The following is an 11,923-nucleotide window of genomic DNA, read 5'->3' on the forward strand; positions in this document are numbered from 1 at the left end:
CTGTAGAATTAGACTTCCCAAAATGCATCACCTCACATTTACCTGGATTGAACTCTATCTGCCACTTCTCCGCTCAACTCTCCAGTCTATCTATATTCTCCTGTTTTCTTTGACAGTCCCCTGTGCTTTCTGCTACTCCACAATCTTTGTGTCATCTGCAAACTTACTGATCAGACCACCAATGCCCTCTTCCAGATCATTTATGTATATCACAAATATAAGTGGCCCCAGCACTGATCCCTGTGGAACACCAATAGTCACCCTTCTCCATTTTGAGAAACTCCCTTCAACTACTTCTCTCTGTCTCCTGTTGCTCAACCAGTTCTTTATCCACCTAGCTAGAACACCCTGCACACCCTGTGACTTCACATTCTCCATTAGTTTACCATGGGGAACCTTATTAAACACCTTACTAAAGACCATGTATATGACATCTACAGCCCTTCATTCATCAACTTGATCATTTCCTCAAAGAACTCTATTAAGTTGGTAAGGCATGATCTCCCCTGCACAAAACTATGTTGCCTATCACTGATAAGCCCATTCTTTTCCAATTATAAATAGATTTTATCCCTCAGTACTTTCTCCAGCAACTTTCCCACCACTGATGTCAGGTTCACTAGTCTGTAGTTAACTGGAATTCCCTACTACCCTTCTTGTACAGGGGGACAACATGAGCAACCTTCCAGTCCTCTGGCACTTCACCTGTGTTTAAGGATGCAACAAAAGATATCTGTCAGGGCCCCCAGCTAGTTCCTCTCTCACCTCTCTCAGCAATCTGGGATAGATCCGATCTGGTCCTGAGGATTTGTTCACCTTAATATGCTTTAGCCTACCAAATGCATCTTTGCTCCTTTTGTCAACATGATCCAGAGTTATCACACTTCTATCTCTAATCTCAACATTTGTCATGTCCCTCTTCTCAGTGAACACTGGTGCAAAGTAATCATTGAGAATCTCACCCATTTTCTCAGATTCGACACACAACCTTCCTTCCTTATCCTTTAGTGGACCAACCCTTTCTCTAGTTATCCTCTTGCTTCTTATAAATGAATATAAAGCCTTGGATTCTCCTTAATTCTGCTTGCTAAAGTTATTTCATGACCCCTTTTAGCCCACTTGATTCTCATTTAAGATTGGTCCTACTCTCCCAATATTCATCCAAGACCTATTCTGTTCTTAGCTGCCTGGACCTTATGTACGCTTCCCTTTTCCTCTTGGCTAGTCACACAATTTCTCCTGTCATCCATGGTTCATGAATCTTGCCTTTCCTATCCCTTGCTTTCAAAGGGATATGCTATCCTGCACTATCTATCTTCAACCTATCTTTGAAAGCCTCCCAAATATCAAATGTGGACTTCCCTTCAAATAGCTGCTCCCAAACCACATTCCCAGCTCCTGGCGAATTTTGATATAATTAGCCTTGGCCCAGTACTCTTCCCTTAGGACCACTCTCATCTTTGTTTCCGAGTATTCTAAAACGTACAGAATTATGGTCACTATTCCCAAAGAGATTCCCCACTGCAACTTCTACCATCTCGCCTGGCTCATTCCAGGTCCAATATGGCCCTTCCCTCGTTGGACTATTGACGTACTTCTCTAGAAAACTTTCCTGGACGCTCCTTACAAATTCTGCCTCATCCAGACCTCTGACACTTAGTGTATTCCAGTTGATGTTGGGAAAATTAAAATCTCCCATCACCACTACCCTGTTGCCCCTACATCTTTCCATAATCTGTTTACCTATTTGTTCTTCTACCTCATGCTCATTGTTGGGAGGCCTGTAATACAGTCCCAACAATGTCACTGCACCCTTCTTATTTCTCAGCTCTACCCATAATGCCTCACTACCCAAGCCCTCCATAGTATCCTCCTTTAGCACTGCCATGATATCATCCCTGACTAGCAATGCAACTCTTCCCCCACCTTTTTCTTCCCCCTCTGTCTGAAGCATCTACATCTTGGAACATTTAGTTGCCAGTCATGCCCTTCCTTCAACCAAGTCTCTGTGATCGCAATAATGTCCAATCCAAGCCGTAAGTTCATCTGTTTTATCCACTATACTCCTTGCATTAACGTATTTGCACTTCATCTGCTCTCTGCCTCCTCTTCCCCTTGGTAATGCTAACTCTGTGATCCTTACAGTCTCCAGTTTCCACCTCACTGACTACTAGTCTTCTCTTCTGGTTCCCATAAAAGCTTTATGAAATTCTATGTCATTGTAAAGCCTGGTGCAGTGCCCAAAATCAGTGATAAAACTAAATCCCTGCAACAATCCATTACTTTAAAAAACTTAAATTTACAGTGGCCAATTTAAAGGAATTACACAGCAATATTTTGCATATTAAGACTTTTAACAAATGGTATAACAAAAACTAAAAGCAACACCTGACTGAAAAATTTACATATGCCACTTATATTCTAAATTACAAGAAATTTCATTTATAAATGGTTTATGATCAACATTTTTCCCCACAGTTATAATTTATTCTGTCCTTTAGGTAGATGCTCTATCCACCTGAAACCAGTCTGAAGCAATGCTTAATCCAAATTGATCCAAGCGTGAAGGACTTTTCCAGTCTGATAATCTCTAATCCTGAACTTTTATAATTATCGTTATCCTGGAGATTACCCACTAGCTAGATGATTCTTCAAGTCTTGTTTAAATTTTCACAAACTGAATTTCTTCAAATCAAGTGTGAGCTCCCACCCACATTCGTGCACCGTAAACTATGGGCACTGGCTGTCTTTATCTCTCAGCTCATCCTCTCGCTGTTGGATTCTAGCAGACTGTGGTGTGAGGTTTGATAATATTCCAAGAAAAAAAACCTGTAAACCAATTCTACTTCCTTAGGATTCTGACCTAATTCACCCAAAACCACTCCATAGCATCAAGAATTCCATTGGTCTTGTATCCAATAGAAATATTAATCTGCTATCTTTTAGACTCCCATCTTCTTTCTATCTTGAAAACAACTGGAAAGTTCAAAGTATGAACATTTACAAACCTGACATTCTTAACAGCTTCCTTGGACTTTGCAGATTAACAGTCTATTCACTGTCCACACACATGTTTTTGCAATTGTCTACAGGGCTGAAGCTTGTACTTCCCAATAAAAATAATCTGTAACCACACTGACCCAGGCTGACTGTCAGCAGAATCCAGAACAGGTCATACGACCCACTTCATTCCTCTATTTTAGCCTAAACACTGTCCTGAACATACAGACCTTAAAAAGCCTAATGCTTTCTTGCAAGTAGAAAAATAAAATTAAGGCCAGTACTTGAAATGGAAACTAAAGAAGGAGCAGAGATTAAGGACTGAAATTGTTGAACTCAGTGTTAAATGCAGAAGGCTATGAAGTGCTGTTGCTCAAGCCATTAGCAGCAGATCACCCAACAGACAGCCCCCCAAATAGACAGCTTTGCTAGTAACCTGGAGACCACAGAATGACAAAAAGTGCTGAGGCCTGTTCTGGAAGGCTGTGTCCAGTTCTGATAATAAGGATGTTATTAAGCTGGAGAGGGTTCAGAAGAGATTTACCAGGATGTTGCTGGGTATGGAAGGTTTGAGTTATAAAGAAAGGCTGGATAGGCTGGGACTTTTTTTTCACTGGAACATAGAAATTGAAAGGTGACCTTTGTAGAAGTTTATAAAATAATGAGCGGTATAGATAGAGTTAAAGATTGTTGTCTTTCCCTAGGATGGAGGATGTCAAGACTTTGAAGCACATTTTTAAGATGAGAGGAGAGAGATTTTAAAAAAGACATGAGGGGCAAATGTTTTACACAGAAAGTAGTTTGCATGTGAAACAAACTTCCTGTGAAAGTGGTGGATTTGGGTACAATTACAACGTTTAAAAGACAGTTGGATAAGTACGTAAATACAAAAGATTTAGAGGGATATGAGCCAGGAGCAGGAGGGTGAGACTACTTTAGTTTGGGAATTATATTCAGCATAGATTGATTGGACCAAAGGGTCTATTCTATGTTGTATGACTTTTAAATCCCATAATAAAAACAAAATGCTGTTTGAAAATTTGGTTATAAAGGAAATTTCTACTGGAATTGAAAAATGAACTCGTTTCTCTCTTCACTGATGCTGCTAGACCTGACAAGTTTGCCCAAAACATTGTGTTTCTGTTTCAGATTTCCAGTATCTACAGAATTTTGTTTTTGTTGACAAGCATCCTCAACCAGGGACACTTGGAGGATAACCCTGGAAATTAGGTTTGATGGTGCAGGGGAGATTGACCACTGTGACAATAGGAAGAATGGGGGAGGAAAACATTAATGTGAGAGGCGTGTGAGTGCCTTGTGGTTGGAGATATAACAAAGAACCAAGAAAGGTTTGGTGGCATGAGCAAGGGATTAGTGACAAGGCAAAAGTGGTAATCAGTGTTGGTGGGATGGCAGAAGTTGGCAATTCAGAGAAGCAAGAGAGAGGCCATGGTTAGCAGTAGGAGTGTGGCTAAACAAAGGAATCTTATGGCTCCAAGCCCGCAAGGACTCCTTTATCACCCACTTATCAAGTTGTTAGCTACCAACCTCCATTGACTTTGTCTTTCCAAGCCCTGTGAAAGTCTGAATAGAAGCAAATAATTTTAACTCATACTCCCAATTTCTCTTCCAAAAATGGGACACTCAGATGCCTCAAATGCATCACTGTAAATATGGTAGTGGTTAGCAGCTTAGGATATATTTGGTAGTTTAACTTCCCATCCATCACGAAGGTAAGGTAAATGTCATTGCCTATGTCTAGATTAGAGTGGTGCTGGAAAAGCACAGCAGTTCAGGCAGCATCCGAGGAGCAGTAAAATTGACGTTTCGGGCAAAAGCCCTGCATCAGGAATACAGGCAGAAATCCTGAAGGGTGGAGAAATGTCACTGCCTATGCTGAAAGTTTAAAAGGAGCATCCTAATGGCAAGAAGAGATGGTCGTCACAGATTTAGTAGTGGGTTGGAAATCAATGCTCATTTAGCAATCGTGTCTCCTTCTTCTGTTCTATCATCTTTGAGGTTTCCAAATTAATTACTCACTACAGGTTCCTTTTGCTTTGAATTGGTACACCTTGGCAAAAACATTGACAGACATTGGGTTAGCTAATGCCACCCAGCTCTAACTCTCCATCACCTCTCGACATTTTCAATGCCAATATCTAACTTTGGATGAGCTGACAGTTCCTCTAGAAAAGCACTGCAAAGATTGCAGCCATTGTCTTCAGCCCCACAGGCTATTCCCACACCACGAACCTCATTCCTCTCCCTCTTCACTGTCTATGATACTGAACTGAGTTTCCAGTACTGACTCTTTTAATAATAAAAATAAATTACTTCCACCTCTGTAGCATGGCTGTCTTTAATTCTAACAATAAGCCTGTCTGTTGTTGAATACTCATTCATGCTTTTCTCACTCCTAGATCTGATTACTCTGATGCTGTTCTGGTTGACCACTCATTCTCCACACTGTATACACCCATCAGCTCTGTGTAATAACGCCACCAAGTCACCCTTTATTTACACACACAGTCCCTAACACTGATCCAGCTCCCTCAGAGCCAGCTCTGAGTGTGTAGGATGTCTGAAACTCCAGTTCTTAACTATCAGCCAGGGCTCTCTGATTGAGGCTGTTAATCTGGTTCCAGTCAAGGAATTCATATTCTGTAAGGTCTACCTGGCTGATCTCATTACAATGACTACACTCTGTAATGATTCAGTGCTTTGTTTTTTGTTTGTTTTCCAGTGTTAAATCCTGCTCAGCCATTCCTCCCTGCCCTTGTTGACCTACAATGGCTCCTGTTTCTTAAATCTCAAATTTAAACCTGTAGATTTGTATACAAGTCGCTGCATGACATCTAGGAGAAAGTGAGGACTACAAATGGTGGAGATCAGAGCTGAAAATGTGTTGCTGGAAAAGCACAATAGGTTAGGCAGCATCCAAGGCGCAGGAGAATCGATGTTTCGGGCATGAGCCCTTCTTCAGGAATGAGGAAAGTTCCAGCAACACATTTTCAGCTGCATGACATCACCATCCCTATGTTCCTCCAATCTCTTCCAATTTTCAAGCTGTGAATTCATTTTCTCTTAGAAGTTTTTTTTAAATGCTTTATATTTTTCTACCTTAATAGTAGAACAAGAAAGCAGGATTTGTAGCTTCACTGATCACAAAAAACAACTATTTTGTCCAGCGACATCAAATTTCCAATGACCTGAGGTGATCTGCAATATCGTAAATTTATGTTTTAAAATGTGCATTCCATCACAATTCAATGATTTACTAGGGAGGGATGCAGGAATCAAAGACCAGCTTTCTTCCCTTAAATCAATATTGTCCTGAGTCTCTGTGATCTTGAAAATGTCATTCTCCAAAATAACCGAGCAATATTTCTCTCTTTCAGTTCCTAGAACTATTCCTAAAAATCAACTTTTCTTGCCTGGATCAATTTATGTGCACAGTGCATTGTGAGGTTAATTTTCAACATCCAATAGGTTGTATCTTACAAATGTCTTCCTCAGGGTTCAGTTGATTTCTGTTGAACTAATTAGGAGTTTTTAGTCTCCAGTAAGTGATGTACGGTCCTAATGACAATTAAGTCTATTGCACAGCTCCTGCAAATATCCCTACATTCACCTTAATCTCTTTATATCAACAGGTCCAGCCTCAGTCAACAAAAACACAAGCGCATCCTGTGCCAGGAGCCACTTCCCAGTGGGGCCAGCCAGGCCAAGCCCGTCCAGCACCTCAAGGTGTGTATTACCTTAGCAAGTACTTAGGGCCTTGGCCAGCAATTCATATATGGAACTAAACAAATGTCTTTAATATATATTTATCAACAGGTGAAATAAGGGAGCATGATGGAATGCCCCAGACCTTTCTTCTTGCAAAATAGTCATGATTGTCAGTTGAACTGTTTTGTAAAATTAAACAGTTAATGATCCTTCATTCAGGTATAAGCTTACTATTGTTTTCAAAATGAACTGAGGCTATGCTGGCTATAGGTCTGAGATTAGTCAATTGATCATCATCATTGTATCAAGTATAACATTTCAGAAATCTGCCTAATCTGATTTTAATACTTGTCTTTAATATGGAGCTTATGTAGTAATTTACCTTCATTTTCATAGTATAATTTGAACGAAAATCCTTTCCAAGAAATAATATGAGAGAATTAGCAACGTTGGGGGAGATAAATGTCCAGTGACCCAATGGAAACATAATGGGGAGTCAACTCCTGACTCTTCAAAGCCGGTTCACAGTCTACAAGTTATACGTCAGAGGTCAGGTGGAATACTCCCCACTTACCTGGAAGGGTGTAGTTTCAACAACACTCAAGAAGCTTGACACGATTCAGGACAAAGCAGCCTGCTTGATTTACACCACATCCACAAGCATTCACTCCCTCCACCACTGACGCTCAGCAGAAGCAGTGTGTACTACCTATAAAGTGCACTGCAGAAACTCAGCAAAGATCCTTCCAAACCCACACCAACTGGAAGGACAAGAGCTGCAGACACAAGGCAACACCACCACCTGCAAGTTCCCCTCCAAGCCACTCACCATCCTGAATTGGAAACACATCACCGTTCCTTCCTTGATGATGAGTCAATATCCTAGAACTCTCTCCCTAATGGTATTGAAGGTCAACCTACAGCAGCGGACTGCAGTGGTTGAAGAAGACAGCTCACCACCACCTTCTCAAGGGCAACTAGGGACAGGGAATCAACACAGGGCCAGCCAGTGACACCCACATCCCACAAGTGAATAAAAACACAAATGCACAACATTGCTCTCTCTTATCCCTTCAACTGGATGCTGTGTTGAAGAATGCAGGGCCTAGGCAGAGGACTGAACTTTCACTTTGTAGTTGAGAACCAGGGACCAAAAGCGTTTTTGGGTCCTGAACTTGCCCTGGGGGGGAAGGAAACAGTCACTTGCTGATACTTTAACATGGAGATGGGTTCCCAGTCCAATTAGGATGGTGGACAGACTCTCTAAGCTGGATTGCAAATCAGAGGCCTTCAGGGCAGGAGATGGCTATCAGGCCACCACAGTTCGGGTTATGTAGTGTTAAGGGTTGGGTCTCTACAGGGTGAACCTCAGGAAAGCAGAGTGGCTGGTGGGAAAAGTTCAGTTGGCCTCTATTAACAAGGCTATAATTGAGGCCAATGGCTGTCCCAAATCCACCTCAGCCACAACAACAGATATTGGGAACAGGTTGGACATAGGCATAGCTGACCTTGGCAGGCCCTATAAATCCAGCCCAGATGTGATGGGGGTTTTGTAAATAATTCAATGCAAACATCTTCTGCCACAAGGTTGATATATGGCAAAAAAATGTTATTAAGAGTTAAGCATGGTGCTTTGTCATGTATGATCATTCCAATAAAAGTCAATGTTTCTGCTTCAGTGAAACCTGAGGATGCATGGAATGGAAAGATGTGATCTTTCAAAAGTCAAGATTGGTTAGCCTGGTTAGTAAGGTTAAATCACATGGGATCAGGGCGGGGGGGAAGGGAATTGGGAGCCAATTGGATACAAAATTGGCTTGATGGTAAAACAGGGGGTGGTGGGAGAGGGTTGTTATTTGGACTGGAGGCCTGTGACCAGCAGTGTGTCACAGGATTGTGTCTGGGTCCACTGTTTGTCATTTATATCAACAAATTGGATGAGAAGATATGGTGATTAAGTCTGTGGAAGACACCAAAATTGGTGGTATAGTGGACTGTGAAGAATGTTAACTAAGAGTGCAATGAAATGTTGATCAATGGGCTGAGAAGTGGCAGTGGAGTTTTAGATAAATATGAGGTGTTGCATTTTGATAAGGCAAATCAGGACAAGACTTATACAGTTAATGGGAGGGCACTTGGCGTTGGGTGGGGTGTTGTTCAACAAAGGGACCTATGAGTGCAGGTTCATAGTTCCTTGAAAATGGAAGCGCAGATAAATAGGATAGTGACGACGGCGTTTGGCATGCTTGCCTTTATTGATCATAGCATCATGTATAGATGTTGGTATGTTTTTTTGTGGCTATACAGGACATTGGTGAAGCAACTTTTAGAATACTATGTATAATTCTGATTGGCTCTTCTTCAAGGATTCCTGAAGAAGGGCTTATGCCCGAAACGTCGATTCTCCTGTTCCCTGGATGCTGCCTGACCTGCTGCGCTTTTCCAGCAACACATTTTCAGCTATAATTCTGATTGCCTGCTGTAGGAAGGATGTTGTTGAAAGAGTTCAGAAAAACTTTACAAGAATGTTGCTGGGACTGGAGGCTTTGAGTGATAGGGAGAGAATGGATGGGCTGTGACTTTTATGTTTATAAAATAATGAGGGACATAGATAAGGTGAACAGTTAAGGTCTTTTCTCCAAGAATAGAGGAGTCCAAAACTAGAGGGCATAAGTTTAAGGTGAACATAGAACATAGAACAATACAGCACAGAACAGGCCCTTCGGCCTATGATATTGTGCCGAGCATTTGTCCTAGCTTAATCACCCATCCATGTACCTATCCAATTGCCACTTAAAGGTCACCAATGATTCTGACTCTGCCACTCCCACAGGCAGTGCATTCCATGCCCCCACCACTCTCTGGGTAAAGAACCTACCCCTGACATCCCCCCTATACCTTCCACCCTTCACCTTAAATTTATGTCCCCTTGTAACACTCTGTTGTACCCGGGGAAAAAGTCTCTGACTGTCTAGTCTATCTATTCCCCTGATCATCTTATAAACCTCTATCAAGTCACCCCTCATCCTTCGCCGTTCCAATGAGAAAAGGCCTAGCACTCTCAACCTATCCTTGTACGACCTATTCTCCATTCCAGGCAACAACCTGGTAAATCTCCTCTGCACCCTCTCCAAAGCTTCCACATCTTTCCTAAAATGAGGCGACCAGAACTGCACACAGTACTCCAAATGTGGCCTTACCAAGGTACTATACAGCTGCAACATCACCTCACGACTCTTGAATTCAATCCCTCTGCTAATGAACGCTAATACACCATAGGCCTTCTTACAAGCTCTATCCACCTGAGTGGCAACTTTCAAAGACATATGAACATAGACCCCAAGATCCCTCTGCTCCTCCACCTTACTAAGAACCCTGTATTCCGCATTATTATTTGTCCTTACAAAATGGACAACCTCACACTTGACAGGGTTGAATTCCATCTGCCACTCCTCAGCCCAGCTCTGCATCATATCTAAGTCCCTTTGCAGCCGACAACAGCCCTCCTCACTATCCACAACTCCACCAATCTTCGTATCGTCTGCAAATTTTCTGACCCACCCTTCGACTCCCTCTTCCAAGTCATTAATAAAAATTACAAACAGCAGAGGACCCAGAACTGATCCCTGCGGAACTCCACTTATAACGGGGCTCCAGGCTGAATATTTACCATCTACCACCACTTTCTGACTTCGACTGGTTAGCCAGATCTCTATCCAACTGGCCAAACTTGACACTATCCCTTGCCTCCTGACTTTCCGCATAAGCCTACCATGGGGAACCTTATCAAATGCCTTACTAAAATCCATGTACACTACATCCACTGCTTTACCCTCATCCACATGCTTGGTCACCTCCTCAAAGAATTCAATCAGAGTTGTAAGGCAAGACCTACCCCTCACAAATCCGTGCTGGCTGTCCCTAACCAAGCACTGTCTTTCAAGATACTCATAAATCCTATCCCTCAGTACCCTTTCCATTCCTTTGCCTACCACCGAAGTAAGACTAACTGGCCTGTAATTCCCGGGGTTATCCCTATTCCCTTTTTTGAACAGGGGCACAACATTCGCCACTCTCTAGTCCCCTGGCACCACCCCCATTGACAGTGAAAACGAAAAGATCATTGCCAACGGTTCTGCAATTTCCTCTCTTGCTTCCCACATAACCCTAGGATATATCCCGTCAGGCCCGGGGGACTTGTCTATCCTCATGTTTTTCAAAATGCCCAACACATCTTCCTTCCTAACAAGTATCTCCTCTAGCTTACCAGTCTGTTTCATACTCTCTTCAACAATATGGTCCCTCTCCTTTGTAAATACTGAAGAAAAGTACTCATTCAAGACCTCTCCTATCTCTTCCGACTCAAAACACAGTCTCTCACTACTGTCTTTGATCGGACCTACCCTCGTTCTCGTCATTCTCATGTTTCTCACATACACATAAAAGGCCTTGGGGTTATCCTTGATCCTACCCGCCAAAGATATTTCATGCCCTCTCTTAGCTCTCCTACTCCCTTTCTTCAGCTCCCTCCTGGCTATCCTATATCCCTCCAACGCTCTGTCTGAACCTTGTTTCCTCAACCTTATGTAAGCCTCCTTCTTCCTCCTAACAAGACATTCAACCTCCCTCGTCAACCAAGGTTCCATCACACGACCATCTCTTTCCTGCCTGACAGGTACATACATATCAAGGACACGTCGTATCTGTTCCTTGAAAAAGTTCCACATTTCATCGACATCCTTCCCTGACAGCCTGTGCTCCCAACTTATGCTCCTCAGATCGTATCTTGCAGCATCATATTTACCCTTCCTCCAATTGTAAAACCTGCCCTGTTGCACGTACTTATCTCTCTCCATAACCAAGGTGAAAGTCACAAAATTGTGGTCACCATCACCAAAATGTTCACCCACTAACAAGCCCATCACTTGTCCCAGTTCGTTACCAAGTACCAAATCCAATATGGTCTCCCCTCTGGTCGGACAATCTACATACGGAGTTAGAAAAGCTTCCTGGACACAGTGTACAAACACCGCCCCATCCAATCTACTTGATCTAAAGAGCTTCCAATCAATATTTGGGAAGTTGAAATCACCCATGACTACTACCCTGTGGCTTCTGCACCTTTCCAAAATCTGTTTCCCAATCTGTTTCTCCACATCTCTACTGCTACTGGGGGGCCTATAGTAAACACCCA

At 42.4% G+C, this 11,923-nt stretch overlaps 1 protein-coding gene across 1 annotated transcript in view; it reads left to right on the top strand.

The window, feature by feature from the left end:
* The window catches only part of LOC122559429 (synapsin-3-like), a 265,554-nt gene that overhangs the window by 245,517 nt on the left and 8,114 nt on the right, over positions 1–11,923 (top strand). Inside the window, exon 11 of the mRNA XM_043708876.1 lies at positions 6,654–6,747. Within this exon, the coding sequence (XP_043564811.1) occupies positions 6,654–6,747 (94 nt within the window). The remainder of the gene's footprint in view (positions 1–6,653; positions 6,748–11,923) is intronic.

The sequence above is a fragment of the Chiloscyllium plagiosum genome, chromosome 19 (genome assembly GCF_004010195.1).
Source record: "Chiloscyllium plagiosum isolate BGI_BamShark_2017 chromosome 19, ASM401019v2, whole genome shotgun sequence".
Classification (NCBI taxonomy): domain Eukaryota; kingdom Metazoa; phylum Chordata; class Chondrichthyes; order Orectolobiformes; family Hemiscylliidae; genus Chiloscyllium; species Chiloscyllium plagiosum.